The sequence below is a fragment of the Oncorhynchus tshawytscha genome, linkage group LG06 (assembly GCF_018296145.1).
Source record: "Oncorhynchus tshawytscha isolate Ot180627B linkage group LG06, Otsh_v2.0, whole genome shotgun sequence".
Taxonomy (NCBI): Eukaryota; Metazoa; Chordata; class Actinopteri; order Salmoniformes; family Salmonidae; genus Oncorhynchus; species Oncorhynchus tshawytscha.
Window position 1 is genome coordinate 43,664,385 of NC_056434.1, and position 22,574 is coordinate 43,686,958.

Here is a 22,574-nt window from a genome sequence, read left to right on the forward strand (position 1 = left end):
GTGGCCTTTTACTGTCCCCAGCACAAGGTGCACCTGTGTAATCATGTTTAATCAGCTTCTTGACATGCCACAACTGTCAGGTGGAAGGATTAGCTTGAGCAAATGAAAAATGCTCACTAATAGGGATAAACAAATTTGTGCACAATTTGAGAGAAATAAAAACTTTGTGCGAATGGAGAATTTGTGGGATTTTTTATTTCAGCTCATGAAACATGGGACCAACACTTGAACATGTTGCGTTTATATTTTTGTTTCGTGTAGATTGTCCCTTTACTTTCCCTTGCGGAACAATCAAGGTATTTTTTGTTTACCGTAAGGTGTCCAAACTCCTAAAAGGGTGGCTGCTGCTGTATTCCGTTTGATGGTTGTGTGTGTGTGTGTGTGTGTGTGTATTTAGTGTTGAATGGGAATATAGTGGATTAGAGAATGGATGTCTTTTATTGTTACTTACCAATGTGATTAATAATAAATACATACAGAAATGTGAATATTCAGTATTTTCATTTGCAGTTTGTTCTCTCCAATTAATACTAACATGGTTATTCCAGACCCATCATAAAATGTAGCGTTCAGCTTTAAAAATGTACAAAACAAAATGCTTTTATTGCCACCTTGTGGATTTACACCATAGAGAGTTCGCAAGAACCTGCTTTAAAATGGATCTTGTCATAGGCTTCACTAAATTGTACATCAATACAGACATTTTAACACTCAACAATTATGCTGAATTCCAAATGTTAAGATTTACGCACAAGTTAAATGTTTTGGACAAGAGACTCCATCAGCAAAATAAGGCTTTATTTTTATTATTTTTATTGTGAGAACCGACATGTCATTCATAGAAGCATTAAAAAAGTTAAGCTAACAGTAATACAGCTAGAGGAGGTTTGCTTCCGAGCCTCAGAGTTGTGGTGAACAGGAAGGTAAGGCCTCAGAGTGCAGGCCCAGCAGTCTAAACTGTAGGAGAGGAGCCTGGCTGTTCAGCAGGTTACAGTACAGAGATAGGATTAAAGCATTAACAACTGACCCTATACAGTTAACTGGCAGTGCTTGACACAGGACGAGACCAAGATTTACAACTCTGGACTCACGGATGGGAAAGCAACTCACTGAGCTAATGTGGAGGTTAAGTCCTTTTTCATAAAACAAAACAAAAAGGATATCTCTCTGTGAAAGGTGAACCATTTGCTTTTAAATGCGGGCCAAGTTCTAGTTTAGACTTCTCATCAAACATGGCAATGTAGTCAACATTATAAAACATTCATAAAAAGATTTGATAGTTTGAAATCAAATATCAAGAGGGTTTTGTCACTCAAATAACACGATAGCTTGGCAACTTCCTAAGTGATGGCAAACTCAAGGACCCTTCTGCATAAGAACCATGGAGAGTTAGCTCTCAAGTTGAAAGTACAACCCTAAGACACCAACCTGGCTGAGACACACCTCCAGATTAGTCACATACATATACACTCAGAAGCCTATTTAACCTATAGAACCCTGCTTACACATTTTAGAAATCTAGACAAACATAATTAGTGTGCAATGTTGTTTCCCATGTTAGCAGTTAGAGCCTCCCCATCATCCTTCACTCTCTTCGTCATCATTTGGTTAGCTGATTGTGACCTCTCTCTTTCGGTCTTTCTCTCGCTCTCTCACCATGTGCTCATACAGTTAGGGCTACACTCCTCTCTCCCGCCATTCACTTTCACTGGTGAATGAAGTAGTATGTTCTATACTGTAAAGGGTCACATTCTCCTGCTATTCCAGTAGCCCTAGCAACTGCTCTCCTACGCCCAGAAAGTAGACCCCCTGTGCGATGCCAAAGAGAGGGGCAATGACCAGAGCGCGACATGTCGCCCCTTTGAGGAATGTTGCTGGGCCCTCTTTACTCCAGATCCGCCTATGGAAAGGTGAGAAACCTGCTGTCAGTGAAAGGTTTACACATACACATTGGAGCAGCAAACGTGTGGGTTTACCGGTGCATGCCTTACCGTGTGCAGTCAACAATGCCACGGTATGTGTCCTCCCCCTCCCCCTTCTGCAAGGTCTGTATACGAGTCTTTATGACTGCCAACAAAACACACACACACAGACATCAATGTCAACTCAACTACCCTTTATAAAGTACAGACAATGTGGGTATCATTGTGCTCTGGGATTCTTGAGTTATTGATAATACCGTAGTTCATTCCACTGCACTTGGGGTATCATTTAATTGTAATCCCCTAAGTAAATTCAATAGCCTCTGCAACCCCAACCCAAGTCAGGACTCAGACCTTACAAACTGTCCCTGTTCGACATCTACAGTGGCAAGAAAAAGTATGTGAACCATTTGAAATTACCTGGATTTCTGCATAAATTGGTCATAAAATGTGATCTGAATCTAAGTCACAACATTAGACAAACACAGTCTGCTTAAACTAATAACACACACAATTATACGTTTTCATGTTTTGTTTTTTTACACACCGTGTAAACATTCAGTGTAATAACTGGTTGACCCGCCTTTGGCAGCAATAAACTCAACCAAACATTTTCTGTAGTTGCGGATCAGACCTGCACAACGGTCAGGAGGAATTTTGGACCATTCATCTTTACAAAACTGTTTCAGTTCAGCAATATACACTGCTCAAAAAAAAGAGAACACTTAAACAACACAATGTAACTCCAAGTCAATCACACTTCTGTGAAATCAAACTGTCCACTTAGGAAGCAACACTGATTGACAATAAATTTCACATGCTGTTGTGCAAATGGAATAGACAACAGGTGGAAATTATAGGCAATTAGCAAGACACCCCCAATAAAGGAGTAGTTCTGCAGGTGGGGACTACAGACCACTTCTCAGTTCCTATGCTTCCTGGCTGATGTTTTGGTCACTTTTGAATGCTGGCGGTGCTTTCACTCTAGTGGTAGCATGAGACGGAGTCTACAACCCACACAAGTGGCTCAGGTAGTGCAGCTCATCCAGGATGGGACATCAATGCGAGCTGTGGCAAGAAGGTTTGCTGTGTCTGTCAGCGTAGTGTCCAGAGCATGGAGGCGCTACCAGGAGACAGGCCAGTACATCAGGAGAAGTGGAGGAGGCTGTAGGAGGGCAACAACCCAGCAGCAGGACCGCTACCTCCGCCTTTGTGCAAGGAGGAGCAGGAGGAGCACTGCCAGAGCCCTGTAAAATGGCCTCCAGCAGGCCACAAATGTGCATGTGTCTGCTCAAACGGTCAGAAACAGACTCCGTGAGGGTGGTATGAGGGCCCGACATCCACAGGGGGTTGTTGTGCTTACAGCCCAACACCGTGCAGGACGTTTTTCATTTGCCAGAGAACACCAAGATTGGCAAATTCGCCACGGGCGCCCTGTGCTCTTCACAGATGAAAGCAGGTTCACACTGAGCACATGTGACAGTCTGGAGACGCCGTGGAGAACGTTCTGCTGCCTGCAACATCCTCCAGCATGACCGGTTTGGCGGTGGGTCAGTCATGGTGTGGGGTGGCATTTCTTTGGGGGGCCACACAGCCCTCCATGTGCTCGCCAGAGGTAGCCTGACTGCCATTAGGTACCGAGATGAGATCCTCAGACCCCTTGTGAGACCATATGCTGGTGCGGTTGGCCCTGGGTTCCTCCTAATGCAAGACAATGCTAGACCTCATGTGGCTGGAGTGTGTCAGCAGTTCCTGCAAGAGGAAGGCATTGATGCTATGGACTGGCCCGCCCGTTCCCCAGACCTGAATCCAATTGAGCACATCTGGGACATCATGTCTTGCTCCATCCACCAATGCCACTTTGCACCACAGACTGTCCAGGAGTTGGCGGATGCTTTAGTCCAGGTCTGGGAGGAGATCCCTCAGGAGACCATCCGCCACCTCATTAGGAGCATGCCCAGGCATTGTAGGGAGGTCATACAGGCACGTGGAGGCCACACACTACTGAGCCTCATTTTCACTTGTTTTAAGGACATTACATCAAAGTTGGATCAGCCTGTAGTGTGGTTTTCCACTTTAATTTTGAGTGTGACTCCAAATCCAGACCTCCATGGGTTGATACATTTGATTTCCATTGATAATTTTTGTGTGATTTTGTTGTCAGCACATTCAACTATGTAAAGAAAAAAGTATTTAATAAGAATATTTAATTCATTCAGATCTAGGATGTGCTATTTTAGTGTTCCCTTTATTTTTTTGAGCAGTGTACTTAGGATGTCTGGTGTGAACCGCTCTCGAGGTCATGCCACAGCATTTTAAATCGGGTTGAGGTCAGGACTCTGACTGAGCCACTCCAGAAGGCTTATTTTCTTCTGTTGAAGCCATTCGGTTGTTGATTTACTTCTGTGTTTTGGGTCGTTGTCCTGTTGCATCTCCCAACTTCTGTTGAGCTTCAATTGGAGGACAGATAGCCTTACATTCTCCTACAAAATATCTTGATAAACTTGGGAATTCATTTTTCCGTCGTTGATAGCAAAAAGGCCCCGAGGCAGCAAAGCAGCCCCAAACCATGATGCTCCCTCCACCATACTTTACAGCTGGGATGAGGTTTTGATGTCGGTGTGCTGTGCCTTTTCTTCTCCACACATAGTGTTGTGTTCCTCACAAACAACTTCACTTTAGTTTAAACTGTCCACAGATAGAGTAGCAACAGTGCTGAACTTTCAATTTGTCTTACCGTGGACTGATGAACATCAAGGCTTTTAGAGATACTTTTGTAACCCTTTCCAACTTTATGCAAGTCAACAATTCTTAATCTTAGGTTTCTGAGATCTCTTTTATTCGAGGAATAGTTCACATTAGGCAATGCTTCTTGTAAATAGCAAACTCAAATTTTGTGTGTGTTCACATACTTTTTCCAACCTACACTGTGAATGTTTAAATGATGTATTCAATATAGACAAGAAAAATACAATTTGTGTGTTATTAGTTTAAGCACACTGTTTTTGTCTTGTTGTGACTAAGATGAAGATCAGATCAAATTTTCTGAATAATTTCTCCAGAAATCCAGGTAATTCCAAGGGTTCACATACTTTTTCTTGCCACTGTACATAAGGATTAGATGGTCTTATTGTGTGCATTACAACATGTACTGCGACTGAATAACGTGTACGTTACTGAATGACACTGAGAATACAGAGGTTTACATCTGCTTTATGGGGCTCCCCCAGCCCTTCCCTGCCTCTGTCTCTCTCACCGTCCAGTGGTGTGACAGCTACAGCTGCCACTGATCCGGCTGTGCAGCCTGCCGTGAAGGACTGCAGGAAGGGGGCCCGCTCCTGCAGGTCTCCATGGCTACTCGGCCCTCCTCGGCCCAGCGCGTTCAGGTTGGCGAACATCGGGAAGTAGATCATAGAGAAAGGGACGTCCCTGGAAAATGAAAAATAACAGAGGTATGGCTCAGTCCACAGGAGGATTAACACTGCAAGAACCTATTGATTTGCAGTACCAGTCAAACCTTTTGGATTTTTCTTTATTTTGACTATTTTCTACATTGTAGAATAATAGTGAAGACATCAAAACTATTAAATAACACATATGGAATCATGAAGTAACCAAAAGTGTTAAATCAAAATATATTTTATATTTGAGAATCTTCAAAATAGCCACCATTTGCCTAGATGACAGCTTTGCACACTCTTGGCATTCCTCAACCAGCTTCATGAGGTAGTCACCTGGAATGCATTTCAATTCACAGGTGTGCCTTGTTAAAAGTTAGTTTGTGGAATTTCTTTCCTTCTTAAATGTGTTTGAGCCAATCAGCCAGTGTTGTGACAAGGTAGGAGGGGTATACAGAAGATAGCCCTATTTGGTAAAAGACCAAGTCCATAGTATGGCAAGAACAGCTCAAATAAGCAAAGAGAAACAACAGTCCATCATTACATTAAGACATGAAGGTCAGTCAATGTGGAACATTTCAAGAGCTTTGAAAGGTTCTTCAAGTGCATTCGCAAAAACCATCAAGCGCTATGATGAAACTGACTCATGAGGACCGCTGCAGAGGACAAGTTCATTAGAGTTAACTGCACCTCAGGTTGCAGCCCAAATAAATGCTTCACAGAGTTCAAGTAACAGACACATCAACATCAATTGTTCAGAGGAGACTGCGTGAATTAGGCTTTCATGGTTGAATTGCTGCAAAGAAACCACTACTAAAGGACACCAATAAGAAGAAGAGACTTGCTTGGGCAAAGAAACACAAGCAATGGACATTAGACCAGTAGAAATCTGTCCTTTGGTCTGATGAGTCCAAATTTTAGATTTTTGGTTCCAACCCAGTGTCTTTCTGAGATGCAGAGTAGGTGAACGGATGATCTCCGCATGTGTGGTTCCCACCGTGAAGCATGGAGGAGGTGGTGTAATGGTGCTTTGCTGGTGGCACTGTCAGTGATTTATTTAGAGTTCAAGGCACACTTAACCAGCATGGCTACCAGAGCATTCTGCAGCAATACGCCATCAAATCTGGTTTGCGCTTAGTGGGACTATCATTTCTTTTTCAACAGGACAATGACCCAACACACGTCCAGGCTGTGTAAGGGCTATTTGACCAAGAAGGAGAGTGATGGAGTGCTGCATCAGATGACCTGGCCTCCACAATCACCCGACCTCAACCCAATTGAGATGGTTTGGGATGAGTTGGACTGCAGAGTGAAGGAAAAACAGCCAACAAGTGCTCAGCATATGTGGGAACTCATTCAAGTCTGTTGGAAAAGCATTGCTCATGAAGCTCGTTGAGAGAATGCCAAGAGTGTGCAAAGCTGTCTTCAAGGCAAATGGTGGCTACTTTGAAGAATCTAAAATATATTTTGATTTGTTTAACTTTTTGTTACTACATGATTCCATATGTGTTATTTCATAGTTTTGATGTCTTCACTTTTATTCTACAATATAGAAAATAGTACAAAATAAAGACAAACCCTTGAATGAGTAGGTGTGTCCAAACTTTTGACTGGTACTGTATTTTGGGCTTGATAAGCCAGTGTGCCAGTCAGACCCGATATACATTCTATGTACAGTGCTTAGTGTAAGAGACAACTTATTTCCAAAAAATGTCAAATGTTGAACAGAGGGATGCGATATGTGGTGTACGTAAATGAGGTAGCCTTCACCAGAAGTAAATTTGAAAGTCTTTGCCACAAACTAATCACCAGTAATGAGACAATGAGACAAATCAGGCCTGACAGTGAGTCTAGCAGGTTACCTCAGTTCACTCAGTTCAGGATTACTCAGAACTGAGCAACAGAAACATGTTTGTGTGCATGTGTGTTTGTGTGTGCTTGGTACACAGGGAGTGAATTAGTCAGTGAGTGCGTGCGTGCGTTTGACACACAGGGAGTGAATTAGTCAGTGAGTGCGTGCGTGCGTTTGACACACACATACAGTTTGTCTAATATCATTAATTCAGTGTTTGACTTTGTATGCTGTTGCCTATGTGAATTTGAGAGAAACAGAGAGATGACCTCATCAATGTGGCTCCTGCTCCCCGGTAGAGGCCAGGCAGGCCGCGTGTTTTCAGTAGCTCCAGGGTGATACGGATGGCAGTGGTCCGTGGTGGTGGGGCTGGCTGGGCTGCAGGGGGGGCCACCAATGACGGCGCTGGACCAGGAGCTGCAGTGGGTGCTTGGACCACTCTGGTTATGGCAGCTGTCACACACACACCACATCAGTGTCAAAAAACTTCAGCAGCAGAGTCATTATCACTGCCTAGCACAGACAGCTGTGGCCTAAGGACAAATGGTTCACAGAACTCACCCAACCTTCCTGCGTCTTGCAACTGGATCTTGAGCATCTCCATGGGTGTGGTCACTATCACCTGACACGTCCCCGCCCCACATCCTGCCAGTATCTCCCCCCATAGGGGCAACTTCCTGTGGGACAAAATGACAGGGTTAGCAGGGTAATAAATAACACAAAGCAATGGCACCACCATTCTGATAAATAGACACAGTGCACTGCAGGAATAGCACCTTCTATCGTCTGACTTTATTACATTAATGTTATGTTAACTAAGGATTATCCACCTGATGAACTTTTTGCATGAATACAGTTGAAGTTGGAAGTTTACATACACTTAGGTTGGAGTCATTAAAAATAGATTTTTCAACCACTCTTGGAAGTTGGTTAGGACATCTAATTTTTCCAACAATTGTTTACAGACAGATTATTTCACTTCTAATTCACTGTATCACAATTCCAGTGGGTCAAAAGTTTACATACGCTAAATTGACTGTACCTTTAAAAAGCTGGGAAAATTCCAGAAAATTATGTCATGGCTTTAGAAGCTTCATTTTAGTCAATTGGAGGTGTACCTGTGGATGTATTTCAAGGCCTATCTTCAAACTCAGTGCCTCTTTGCTTGACATCATGGGAAAATCAAAAGAAATCAGTCAATACATCAGAAAAAATATTGTAGACCTCCACAAGTCTGGTTCATCCTTGGGAGCAATTTCCAAATGCCTGAAGGTACCACGTGCATCTGTACAAACAATAGTACGCAAGTATAAACACCATGGGACCACGCAGCCGTCATAGCGCTCAGGAAGAAGACACGTTCTGTCTCCTAGAGATTAACATACTTTGGAGCGAAAAGTGCAAATCAATCCCAGAACAACAGCAAAGGACCTTGTGAAGATGCTGGAGGAAACAGGTACAAAGGTATCTATATCCACAGTAAAACGAGTCCTGTATCGACATAACCTGAAAGGCCGCTCAGCAAGGAAGAAGCCATTGTTCCAAAACCGCCATAAAAAAGCCAGACTATAGTTTGCAACTGCACGTGGGAACAAAGATTATACTTTTTGGAAAAATGTCCTCTGGTCTGATGAAACAAAAATTGCCATTATGGCCATAAAGACCATCGTTGTGTTTGTAGGAAAAAGGGGGAGGCTTGCAAGCCAAAGAACACCATCCCAACCATGAAGCACAGGGGTGGCAGCAACATGTTATGGGGGTGCTTTTCTGCAGGAGGGACTGGTGCACTTCACAAAATAGATGGCATCATGAGGTAGGAAAATTATGTGGATATATTGAAGCAACATCTCAAGACATCAGTCAGGAAGTTAAAGCTTGGTTGCAAATGGGTCTTCCAAATGGACAATGACCCCAAGCATACTTCCAAAGTTGTGGCAAAATGGCTTAAGGACAACAAAGTCAAGGTATTGGAGTGGCTAACACAAAGCCCTGACCTCAATCCAATAGAAATTGTGGGCAGAACTGAAAAAGAGTGTGCGAGCAAGGAGGCCTAAACCTGACTCAGTTACACCAGATCTGTCAGGAGGAATGGGCCAAAATTCACCCAACTTACTGTGGGAAGTATGTGGAAGGCTACCCTTTTATTTTATTTTTATTTTACCTTTATTTAACCAGGTAGGCAAGTTGAGAACAAGTTCTCATTTACAATTGCGACCTGGCCAAGATAAAGCAAAGCAGTTCGACAGATACAACGACACAGAGTTACACATGGAGTAAAACAAACATACAGTCAATAATACAGTATAAACAAGTCTATATACAATGTGAGCAAATGAGGTGAGAAGGGAGGTAAAGGCAAAAAAGGCCATGGTGGCAAAGTAAATACAATATAGCAAGTAAAACACTGGAATGGTAGTTTTGCAATGGAAGAATGTGCAAAGTAGAAATAAAAATAATGGGGTGCAAAGGAGCAAAATAAATAAATAAATAAAAATTAAATACAGTTGGGAAAGAGGTAGTTGTTTGGGCTAAATTATAGGTGGGCTATGTACAGGTGCAGTAATCTGTGAGCTGCTCTGACAGTTGGTGCTTAAAGCTAGTGAGGGAGATAAGTGTTTCCAGTTTCAGAGATTTTTGTAGTTCGTTCCAGTCATTGGCAGCAGAGAACTGGAAGGAGAGGCGGCCAAAGAAAGAATTGGTTTTGGGGGTGACTAGAGAGATATACCTGCTGGAGCGTGTGCTACAGGTGGGAGATGCTATGGTGACCAGCGAGCTGAGATAAGGGGGACTTTACCTAGCAGGGTCTTGTAGATGACATGGAGCCAGTGGGTTTGGCGACGAGTATGAAGCGAGGGCCAGCCAACGAGAGCATACAGGTCGCAATGGTGGGTAGTATATGGGGCTTTGGTGATAAAACGGATTGCACTGTGATAGACTGCATCCAATTTGTTGAGTAGGGTATTGGAGGCTATTTTGTAAATGACATCGCCAAAGTCGAGGACTGGTAGGATGGTCAGTTTTACAAGGGTATGTTTGGCAGCACCCTAAATGTTTGACCCAAGTTAAGCAATTTGAAGGCAATGCTACCAAATACTAATTGAGTGTATGTAAACTTCTGACCCACTGGGAAAGTGATGAAAGAAATAAAAGCTGAAATAAATCATTCTCTCTACTATTATTCTGACATATCACATTCTTAAAATAAAGTGGTGATCCTAGCTGACCTAAGACAGGGAATTTTTAGTAGTATTAAATGTCAGGAATTGTGAAAAACTGAGTTTAAATGTGGTGTATGTAAACTTCCGACTTCAACTGTAAGTACTTTAAGGCAAAGGTTCTCAAGGTGGGGTCCAATGCAGCTGTTTTTATGTCAATATAAAATTGTTTCTGGGTAACAATTAAGTACCTTACTGTGATTGTTTTCAATTGAAGTTGCACTATGCAGAAATCACTCTGCCATTTCCTGGTTGCTAAAACTCTAGTAATTTGCCTAATTTCAGTTTGTGACAAAATAAGCTAGTATAGTGTGGAGAATCATTGTACCATCTAAACTGCTGTGAAATATATTTAACCAAAAATATTGTTGTTACAGTTGCTTGAAGCTTGTGTACAAAACTGAAAGTAAAAGACACAAAAACAAGAGCATAGAAAAAGCATACATAGAATATACAGTATCTACCGCTTCTTCAAGTAGAATGATAGATCTATAACACATATTTCTGTGTGAATTTGGTTGGGTTGCCCACAAATGTACATATTGCCACTTTCAAATGGTCAAAAAGACAAAAATAGCTTCATAGCAAATAGCAATTTCACACACAAGAATTTTGCTAGGACTGTTTGGGAGTGGTCTGAATGGGGAGGGGAAAACTGAAAATTAGCTGTTATTGGCAAAGAGGTTTGAGATTCTCTTTCTTATTGGTCTATTAACTAATTGAGGTCACCAGGCAGGCCAAAACTCCATCCCTTCAAAACAGGCTGAAATTTCAGGCAGCTCTTACACTTAAAGGGCATTATCGTCGATTTCCCAGTATTATTCCAACCTCAGTGTGGAAATGTATATAAAACACAGGAAAATCACGTTTTTGACTGCACTGGGCCTGACAACAGATGAAACAAAGTTTGGCCAAGGGATCCGTGGAATAAGTTTAGAGGGTGTAATACAATAGAATGTAATATTATTAATCTACAATTGATGTTCTTAATCCTGGGCAACATGGGTCTGTGAGGGATATTGGTATCCACAGTACTCCACCAATTATCAATTCTGTTTTCCTCACCCAATTTTTTGTTCATAAATGCACTGCATTTCTTTTGCTTTAAAAGTGCAACGTTTTCTCTCTGCCCCAAGGAAAAATATGTAAAAATTGCAGGATATTACCTTTAAAGCTGCAACCCCAAAACATCTCTCTGCCACATGACAAAATCTGTAGAATTGCAGGAAATCAGCTTGAACTGCAACATTTCCTCTCTGATGCCAAGAGGTGTGCCTTTTAAAATGTTCCTTCCCAGGGCCAAAAACTTTGTTCCCCCTGGCGACGCACTGCCGAAGTCATAATAAAACTCCTTATATGCTGATTATGAGGGGGTCCCTGATGAAATTGCTATCACAAAAGGGGTCCCCGGCCCCAAAAAGTCTTTCAGTTTAAGTATCTTTCAGTTGAATTGTGAAAAAAGTGTAGGTGCTGTTCTAGGACTAAATGTGAGTTACCCATCCTTGGAGAGTTTCTGTCTGAAGATATCATTTGCTGCCAGTTTGATGGCTTTCTCTGGTGTGACAAGAGTGAGATTCACTACTGCACCTGGGGAGGGGGGAGGGGTAATGGATTATAGCAACACAAACTACAGTTAACGTCATACACAAAACCTTCCCCTGCGCTGCACTTCCATATGATTAGCTCTAGGTTAGTTACTAACTGTAAGTGCTTGATTGGTAGGCAGTCATTGTAAATAAGAATTTGTTCTTAACTGACTTGCCTTTTTAAATAAAGGTTAAATAAAATCAATTTTAAAAATACTTTAAAAAAAAGTACAATACAAGGTTTACTGCAGTTATGTCAATTTAGGCAGTGTTAGCTAAACTCAAAACACAGAATTGTACATTACATGAATCCAGGGAAATAGTACCTCTATACATCCCAAAGTAGCCTTCCATCTTAACTGTCTTCGTCAAACAGTCCAGCCTTCACATAAAAAGGAGAAATATTAAAGTAAAATCATTTTGGGTGAACTTTCTGAAGAATTCCATCCTTGAAATTCATGATTTATTTTATAACATTGATAACTGATGCTTATTGACCATGCATAAACAATGAACACCTGAATGTTATGTAAATGTTGAGCAGCTTCACTGCAAGTAGATTGTATGTTTTAATATTTAATAATAATAAAACAAATTAAATGAATACCATGTATGTAATTTGCATTTCCTTACAATACATTGTCTTGTCAATCTTAACAGAAACCCTACATAGTTGAATGTTGGTTGTTTGGTATCACTTAAACGCAGCTACAAACACAAACATAATTGATGGACACTTTCCTTTAAATGGTTCACATTGTGATTTTACATTGATGTGATCAACTTCATGAGCAGCTACTAGATTGTTACTTAATTAAAAGACCATGTGTAGTCAGGATGCCAAAGGATCACTCCTGTGCCAACCAGTAACTCACTGGGCCAACATTCTGTCTTCACCAAGGTAAATATAGGCACAATGCCCACTCAACCCTATTGCCATAGCACTGTCTTATCTGTACAGATGTATAGAGATAGATAGCTGTCTGGACTAGACAACCAGTAGAGCCAAGAATGTCAAGAAGTAATACCATTGAGCCAAGAATAAGCTTTTTTCCCTGTCGGATTTATTGTGAAAGCCACTCTGTAAATATAGCGCTCACCAATACACCACCAAATAATTGTTTTGAATGCAGATGTGCAAAAACACATTTGACCCAATCTGCCCTCATGGACAGCTTAGTCGGATTACTTGTAAACAATTACTGTGTGTATGAGTCAAACAGAACTATTCTCTCTTTCTTCCAATTCAATAAACTGTATTTGTCCAACAAGGGAAAACTCCCTCTTTCAAAAGACCTCAAATCCCTGGTGCGAGTCAGGACAGGAAGTGTCTCAAGTCCCTTGTGTGGATAAAATAAAAGAGGAGCCAAGGCAGTACTCACATCCCGGTGTAGACTCGGGCACCCTGCTGGTTCTGTAGGCGGGTCTTAGCCAGATCAATAGGAAACACACAGGTCACACCCACCAGCCCTGCCACGCCCCCATTAATCAGCTTAGCAGGTAGGCTGCGAAGATGGAAACCACAAAACACAAGCACACACACCCACGCAAGCCGACAGAGGGAAACATATCCATGCAAAACACCCAGACAAAGAGGAACAGATACATACATACATACATACATACATACATACATACATACATACATACATACATACATACATACATACATACATACATACATACATACATACATGGAAAGACACAGACATAAAACACTTGATAAATGCACAATGTTAACATAGGGAAAAACAAAATGTTTTCTCCTTTCACTCTATTGTTAGATTGAATGCTCAAGGTTCTAGGTGAAGAGATATTGTAATTGTGTACCTAATTTTCTGCTCGGCCATCCTGGCTGTCACTGGGCTCCAGGCCCACGTCAGTTTCCTTCCTCCTCCTCCGATCGGCACACCTGCTCAGCCCCAAGGTGTCACCACTACCGTACCCTTACCGGCCCACCTGACTCCAGCACAAATGCAGCTTGCCGCCTCTATGGTATCAATGTGGTGTCTTTTCTTCCACAGTGGAGAACCATTGGGGTTCCTCTCCGCTATAATGTGGCACCCACCACCTGAACTTAAACGGTGTCCTCTGGCCAGTCTTCCTGCTCTGCTGTGCTACACAGGAATACAAGTGGTTCAAGTCTGTTCCAAAAGAGCAAGGCCACACCAATTACATGGGTCAGGTTACCTTTTCCCATACCTCAGTATCATACAGAGGTCCTTTTATCTCTGTGTTAACTCTCTGAACTGCAGTGACAACTCTTTATAGCAATAGTTATAGCAATAGGGTATTGCAGAAATGTAATGTCCACAAACTGAATCAGAATTCTGAAGCCCATCCTGGTTATTAATTGAAGCCCATCCTGGTCATTCATTACCAGGGTCCCAGATCTGTTTGTGCCATCATGCCACTCCTTGTCATGTTGGCATTGGACAAGGAGGTGAAGGTTAGCACAAACACGTCTGTTACCCAGGCAGGTCAGTCATAACACTAAGGCAGAATTTCCTGGGTCTCCCACATGTCTTAAGTCTCTCTAATCTTATTGCTAAAAGGGATAAGACTATTTGATCTACATAGGAGGGCAGAACTGAAATATTTATTTTTGCCGTGTACGAAAACTTGTAACATTGGTTTGACAACTTTTTTTCTGCCAACAATGATTGTCAGAAGCTGGCCTGTACAACATTATTATAGATAATATTACCCAAGATGTAAAATTGACATCAGGTGTTCCCACCTCAAAAATTACCCTCTTCTCCTCTGTGTCCCCTTACCCTTTCTTAATTTTTTTCTCTCCTTACTTCCTTCTCTCAGCTCCCTAATCTCCCTCTTAATCTCCCCACCTCCATTCCCCTTCAGTCTATTTTTACCTCAGTAAACCTTCCCTCTATCCTCGCTTCTCTCTTCCTATTAAAATACAATCAATTCACCTTTCTCCATCTCTCACCTTTCTGTTGATTTTTCCTCAGTTCTTATCTTTCACCACAACCATCCTCCTCTTTTGAACCGTTCCTCTTGATCCCTCTCTTACTACAGCTCTGTACTTGCATTTCTAGTGCCCAATCACATTCTGCACATGCCTTTCACTGAGCCTCTCTGTGAAACTTTCTTTCAGCTCCGCTCCTTTCACACTAGTCCCCTGCCAAAACACAGACAAGAGCGTCTACCCCACGCCAACCTCAAACCCAAAAGCCCCAACTTCTCCAAACTGCACCAGATCATCGAGCTCAGACAACATAGCTTGTTATAAGTCTGACATTTTTCATTTTTTTTCATAAGAAAGATAGCAATGGGGAACTTACCCCTCTCAGTGCATCCCACAAGCAGGATCAAGCTGTCCACTTTTCTTTCGCTTCAACAATGTGTGCAGCAATGGTATTCAAGCGAGAGCGATCTGAGAGACCTAGTCGCCACTCAGGGGCCGTTGCACAAACACCAGCATTGTCCTCCTGCCTAAGTCCCTCCCTCTTGTGGTGACTCACTGTGACACAGCCCAGGCAACACAGCTCTGCACTAACGCAACGCGACATAAACTCTGCCTATAGTCACACCACAAAGCTACAGAAACTGAACTCCCCACTCACATACCATGCTGACTGTGCAAAATTATTGCTATTATAATCCACAAAAACCTGAGCTGCAATACAAAGGCACTTTATGTATGAGAGAGCCTATTCAGTAGCAGCACAAGCATGGCATAATACCACAGAGACCCAATATGAGCCACAACTGAAAGAGACACTGATATTTCAAATTCAATTAAAACAACAATAAACAACAAAAACATTTAACAAAAGCATTTAAAAAATAATTGTAAGAATAATATATAACTGAAACAATCAATGGAATAACAGCAACTCACAGCATTACTGCAACAACTGATTCCACTAACACAAGCTCCACACTGTCTTGCCCCAACTGATTTATATAAGTATGGATTTTAGTATTGATTTACGTTCGTGAGAAAACAACTTCTGACATTGAAAATTAGTCTCATCAACTGGCAAATACTTGCATTCCAAAAGTAAATGGCGCTTTTCGATGGATGTTTCTCATTTGGGTTACAATCTGTTGTCACGTTAGAGTACAAAGACAAATGTAAAAAAGGGCATAAATTACAAGAGAGAAAAACACAAGCTGGTAGAACATTTTTTCTTATATTTTGGCGTGGTACACAAGTCAGAGAGTCTGTGAAACTCAGGTGGAAACAGGTGTCAGCTTCATGTTATACATTCTGCATGCAGACTGCAGAGACAGACTGGACTAAATTGTCAATTGCCATAACAAGACAGTGGTTGCAACCCCTGTTATTGCCTATCTACAACTTTATGTTTACATTTGCTTTTATCGCATTATCGAGCGTGTTTATTTTCTTCCACAATGACAAGGTTGTTGTAAGAGTGGAAGCATTATGGATGGTCTTTTTGTGGAGGAGAGTACTTGTCTTCTCTGAGCTGGCCGTTGAGCCTTTCAGAAAGCACCAATGAGAGAGCAGCTCTCACACCAGTGTGTTGCAGTGGGTAAATGTGGCCCCAGACTGCCTGGTGTCAGGTTACAAACACTGGACACCCCTTAACTCCTGGTAAAGAGGATTTCACCGTTTTCATAGAGTAGACTGTGATTATGTAATGTATTCGTATTCCAGAGATCCTTTGTTTGGCCATATTGAGTCAGTGAGTTCTGGCTCAAATACTGCACAAGTACATCCAGAGGAACAGTAGACAAAGTCATCACTGACAATGTCACGGGTATGATATTGATGACCAACCTGGGGTTGGATGCATGATCCATACCTTTCCTATTGCCTCAGTTTCATCAATCAATGTCCTATAAGGTTACACATACAGACAGTACTCAGAATAGCCCAACTATAGTGTACTTACACAATTTTGTCCCTTGCAGCTAGAGTGCTTACACAATCAACTGGAATTCAACGCAAACTACATGATGACAAAGATCATGCTCACTGAGGTGACTCATTATTTGTAATCATGCATGGTCTTTTAATCTTAAAACAATGGTCAGTCTATATTAGGACAAAGCTAGTGAGCTGCATGACATGGTATTGGATAGTCATTTTGAGGCACATAGATGGCATGTTGTTGATCCCCTCTGAGAGTTGTGACTGGATGTTCTGAAAGAGCCTGGATCATTGAACAAAGTCCACGTTCTAAAATGAGTAGGCTACCTAAGCTCGACCACAGCCACACAGGACAACCGGCAGTCAGGATCTGTCTGTCTCCTAGCAACATGGCAGCACTGAAGGGGCATAGAGGCTCCCAGGGGACCTAAGCCCATCACACCATTGACAGCACTGTGAAAGCTGTCCACAGCCTAGCCCGGAGGTGACTTCTCAATCAACCCCAGCCCTAATCAAATTCAATTCAAAATCAAAATATATTGGTCGCGTACACAGATTTGCTGGTGTTATAGCAGGTGCAGCAAAATTATTGTGTTTCTAACTCCAACGATGCAGTAGAATGTCTTACAAATACAATACAAATAATAAACAAAAATACTTATTGATGTCACTTGTGAAATCCACTACAATCAGTGTCGATTAAGGGGAGGAGACAGGTTAAAGAAAGAAAGATCTTTAAGCCTTGAGACAATTGGTAGGTGCCAGGCGCACCGGTTTGTGTCAAGAACTACAACGCTGCTGGTTTTTTTACGCTCAACTGTTTCTTGTGTGTATCAAGAATGACCCACCACCCAAAGGCCATCCAGCCAACTTGACACAACTGTGGGAAGCGTTGGCATCAAACTGGGCCAGCATCCCTGTGGAACGCTTTCGACACCTTTTAGAGTCCATGGCCTGACGAATTGAGGCTGTTCTGAGGGTAAAAGAGGTGGGGGTGCATCTGAATATTAGGAAGGTGTTCCTAATTTTTGGTATACCCAGTGTACATACACCATGAGTAAACAACGATATATATACAGAATATGAGGTTGTCAGCGTTCAATTACTCTACAGTATACACAGTGCATTCGGAAAGTATTCACACCCCTTGACGTTTTCCACATTTTGTTACATTACAGCCTTAATCTAAAATGTTTTAAATCGTTTTTTCCCCCTCATCAATCTACACACAATACCCCATAATGACAAAGCAAACACAGGTTTTACAAATAAAAAAACTGATATCACATTTACATAAGTATTCAGACCCTTTACTCAGTACTTTGTTGAAGCACCTTTGGCAGCTATTACAGCCTTGAGTCTTCTTGGGTATGACACAGAAGCTTGGCACACCTGTATTTGAAGAGTTTCTCCCATTCTCTGCAGATCCTCTCAAGCTCTGTCAGGTTGGATGGAGAGTGTCGCTGCACAGCTATTTCAGGTCTCTCCAGAGATGTTAGATCGGGTTCAAGTCTGGGCTAGAGCTGGGCCACTCAAGGACATTCAGACACCTGTCCTGAAGCCACTTCTGCGTTGTCTTGGCTGTGTGCTTAGGGTCATTGTGCTGTTGGAAGGTGAACCTTCACCCCAGGTGGAGTTCCTGAGCGGTCTGGAGCAGGTTTTCATCAAGGACCGCTCTGTACTTTGCTTCATTCATCTTTACCTCGATCCTGACTACTCTCCCAATCCCTGCCGCTGAAAAACATCTCCACAGCATAATGGTGCCACCACCATGCTTCACCATAGGGATGGTGCCAGGTTTTCTCCAGATGTGACGCTTGGCATTCAGGCCAAAGAGTTCAATATTGGTTTCATCAGACCAGAAAATCTTGTTTCCCATGGTCTGAGGGTCCTTTAGTTGCCTTTTGACAAACTCCAAGCGGGCTGTCATGTACCTTTTACTGAGCAGTGGCTTCCGTCTGACCATTCTTCCATAAAGGCCTGATTGGTGGATTGCTGCAAAGATGGTTGTCCTTCTGGAAGGTTCTCCCGTCTCCACAGAGGGACTCTGGAGCTCTGTCAGAGTGACCACCGGGTTTTAGGTCACCTCCTTGAACAAGGCCATTCTCCCCCGATTGCTCGGTTTGGCCGGGCGGCCAGCTCTTGGAAGAGTCTTGGTGGTTCCATACTTCTTCCATTTAAAAATGATGGAGGCCACTGTGTTCTTGGGGACCTTCAATGCTACAGACATTTTTTGGTACCCTTCCCCAGATCTGTGCCTCGACACAATCCTGTCTCAGAGCTTTACAGACAATTCCTTAGACCTCATGGCTTGGTTTTTGCTCTGACATGCACTGCCAACTGACTGACCTTATATAGACAGGTGTGTGCCTTTCCAAATCATGTCCATAAATTCATTCAATCCATTTTAGAATAAGGCTGTAACATAACAAAATGTGGAAGAAGTCAAGGGGTTTGAATCCTTTCCGAAAGGCACTGTACATAATGCATTAGTCTCAAGATGCAGGACAGAGTACCGAGCAGGTAGCTGGCTGGTGATGGCTGTTCAACAGTCTGATGGCCTGGAGATAGGAGATGTTTTTAAGTCTTTCTGTCCCGGCTTTGACTTTTTACATTTTTTAATTTATTTTTTACATTGAGGGAGAGGTTATTATCCTGGCACCACTCGCCAGGGCTCTAACCTCCTGCCTGTAGGCTGTCTCGTTGTGGATGGCAATCAGGCCTTCCACTGTTGTGTCATCAGCAAACTGTATGATTGAGTTGGAGTCATGCGTAGCCACGCAGTCATGAGTGAATGGGGTCTGAGCACACACCTCTGGGGAGCCTCCGTGTAGAGGATCAGTGTGGTGGAGGTGTTGTTGCCTACTCTCACCACAGAGGAAGTCTAGGACACAATTTCACAGGAAGGAGTTCAGACCCAGGGCCCTGAGCTTAGTGACAAGCTTGGAGGGAACTATGGTGTTGAAAGCAGAGCTGTAGTTGATGAACAGCATTGTCACATAGGTATTCCTCTTGTCCAGGTTGGATAGGTTGGTGTGCAATGCAACAGCGTTTGCATTGTATGTGGATCTGTTGGGACGGTATGCAAATTGTAGTGGGTCTAGGATGTCGGGCAAGGTGGAGGGGATATGGTCCTTGACTAGCCTCTCAAAACACTTCATTGTGGCAGAGGTGAGTGCTACGGGGCAATAGTAATTTAGTTCAGTTACTTCATCTTGTTTAGATACAGGAACAATGGTGGATATTTTGAAGCAAGTGGGGTCAACAGACTGGAATAGAGAGAGGTTGAATATGTCCGTAAACACCCCAGCCAGCTGGTCTACGCATGCACTGAGGACACGGCTTGGTATGCCGTCCGGGATGGCAGCCTTGTGAGGGTTAACACATTTGAAAGTCCTACTCACAGTGGCTACAGAGATTGGAAGCCACAGTCCTTGTGAGCAGCGGGGGCACATGACGCAGCTCTGTGTTGTTTTCCTCAAAGCGGGCAGAGAGCGTGTTAAGTTTGTCTGGGAGTGAGGCTTCGGTGTCCGCAATGTGGCTGGTTTTCCCTTTATAAGCCGTGATTGTCAGACGTCCCTGCCCAGTGACGCGAGCTTACCAGATGCCTTCTTGCTTGCATCAAGGCAACCAACACTGAACAATGCATGAGAGCACCAGCTGTTCCGGACAACTGTGTGATTACATAGTCCCTGTGCCCAAGAACGTCATGGTAACCTGCCTCACATCATGAAGTGCTTTGAAAGGCTGCATCAACACCATCATCCCAGAAACCCACTACAATTCGCATACGGCCCCAACAGATCCACAGATGAGGCAATCTCCATTGCACTCCACACTAGCCTTTCCTACCTGGACAAAAGGAACACTTAAGTGACAAGTCTGTTTGTTGACTCCAGCTCAGCGTTCAACACCATAGCGTCCTCAAAGCTCATTACTAAGCTAAGGAGCCTGTGACTAAACACCTCCCTCTGCAACTGGATCCTGGACTTCCTGACAGGCCGCCACCAGGTGGTAAGGGTAGGCAACAACACATCTGCAGCGCTGGGGACCCTCAGGGGTGGGCGCTTCATCCCCCCATGTACTCCCTGTTCACCCACAACCACGTGGCGACACATGACTCCAACACCATCATTATGTTTGCTGATGATCACCGACAACGATGAGACAGCCTACAGGGAGAAGGTCAGTGACCTGTGAGTGTTGTGCCAGGACAACAACCTTTCCGTCCATGTGAGCAAGACAAAAGAGCTGATCGTGGACTATAAGAAAAGGGGGGCCGAGCACGCACCCATTCACATCGACAGGGCTGTAGTGGAGCGGGTTGAGAGCTTCAAGTTCCTTGGCGTCCACATCACTGACCAACTATCATGGTCCAAACACACCAAGACAGTCGCAAAGAGGGCACGACAACACCTATTCCCCCCTCAGGAGACTGAAAAGATTTGGCATGGGTCCTCAGATCCTCAAAAAGTTCTACAGCTGCACCATCGAGAATGCATCACCACTTGGTATGGCAACTGCTCTGTATTTGACAGCAAGGAGCTACAGAGGGTAGTGCTTCTGGCCCAGTACATCCCTGGGGCCAAGTTTCCTGACATCCAGGACCTTTATACCAGGCATTGTTATAAGGGCCAAAAAATGTTCATAGACTCCAGCCACACTAGTCATAGATCTCTCTGCTATCGCATGGCAAGGAGTACCGGAGTGCCAAGTCCAAAAGGCTACTTAGCAGCTTCTACCTTCAAGCCATTAGACTGCTAAGCAGTTAATCAAAATGGCTAAACTATTTGCATTGACCCCGTTTTTTAGCTGCTGCTACTTGCTGTGTATTATCTATGCATAGTCACTTTACCCCTACCTACATGGACATATTACCTCAACTAACCTGTACCCCGCACATTGACAGGGTAATGGTACCCCCTGTATATAGCCTCATTATTGCTATTTTATTACTTTATTTTTTTTAAATTATCTGCATTGTTGGTTAAGGGCTTTTAAGTACGCATTTCGCGGTAAGGCTACGCCTGTTGTATTCGCGCATGTGACAAATACATTTTTGTTTTATTTTACATGCCTCTTGTGTCTGAGTCATTCAATTGCGACTCCACTTTGTTCCTCTAATGTTTTTGCCTCATTGATTGAATATAATAGAATATAGCTAGGTTAAATCGAAGGGCAGTTTCCATTTGTTATTGAATATGACAATAAGGAAAATGTTAAACAGATGGTTGTAGTCTGAAAATTGCAGTATTGACCTTTGTCTTCAATCCATTGTAAAGTTGTGTAGCCTACTTATAAATGGTGAATTATACTATGTTATTTTGGTAGTCCATTAAGATAGCCGCCCAATAATGACATTTCAGAGAGACAAAATGACAGCGTCTCAGGCCAGTGGTCACTCACCTCCTGATCAGTGCACACTTCTCTCCTTTAGGCTACATGCGCTTTCCCCTTCCTGCGATGGGGGGAGCCACCGCTTTAGATTCTAAACGTACTTACTCTCCATTGAAGGAGACTGCTGTTACAAAACAATTGTTTTCAAAACCTTTTCCTCACTATTCTAGCTAACAAATCTACACTTACTGTGCTTTTATATAAACTGCAATTTGAAATATGAAGGCTAATTGCTGGCCTATAATAGGACTTGAATAAGGAGATTATTACCTAACTCATCATAACTGGACCAGGGAGGACAAAACAAAAGAAAAGCAACATCCAAAATACGGTCCAATGA

The 22,574-nt window shown here is 42.9% G+C and overlaps 1 protein-coding gene across 7 annotated transcripts; it reads right to left on the bottom strand.

Annotated features, from left to right (window-relative positions):
* Window positions 1-781: 781 nt before the first annotated feature.
* Window positions 782-22,345, bottom strand: slc25a18 (solute carrier family 25 member 18). Of its 7 annotated transcripts, none has more exons than XM_024423912.2 (11): window positions 15,279-15,454; window positions 14,924-15,115; window positions 13,804-14,085; window positions 13,356-13,478; window positions 12,300-12,355; window positions 11,884-11,974; window positions 7,734-7,849; window positions 7,442-7,625; window positions 5,179-5,351; window positions 1,992-2,067; window positions 782-1,900 (listed from the first exon to the last, which is right to left on the bottom strand). In XM_024423912.2, exons 3-11 carry the CDS (start codon window positions 13,821-13,823, stop codon window positions 1,759-1,761), a joined length of 981 nt encoding a protein of 326 aa, XP_024279680.1. In that variant the 5' UTR covers window positions 13,824-14,085; window positions 14,924-15,115; window positions 15,279-15,454; the 3' UTR covers window positions 782-1,758. The 7 variants fall into 7 exon arrangements, with proteins under 7 accessions (XP_024279680.1, XP_024279677.1, XP_024279676.1 ...); XM_024423909.2 differs by having other exon boundaries at window positions 13,804-14,090; XM_024423908.2 differs by having other exon boundaries at window positions 13,804-14,117.
* Window positions 22,346-22,574: the final 229 nt, after the last annotated feature.

Excerpts from the sequence above, each read along its gene's own strand:
- slc25a18 (XM_024423911.2), bottom strand. The coding sequence starts at position 13,823 with ATGGCCGAGCAGAAAATTAG. Across the intron at positions 5,352-7,441 it reads GCAGGAGCCACATTGATGAG|GGACGTCCCTTTCTCTATGA; the intron begins GTCATCTCTCTG and ends TTCATTTTCCAG. Across the intron at positions 2,068-5,178 it reads AGCTGTCACACCACTGGACG|TCATAAAGACTCGTATACAG; the intron begins GTGAGAGAGACA and ends TTTTGTTGGCAG.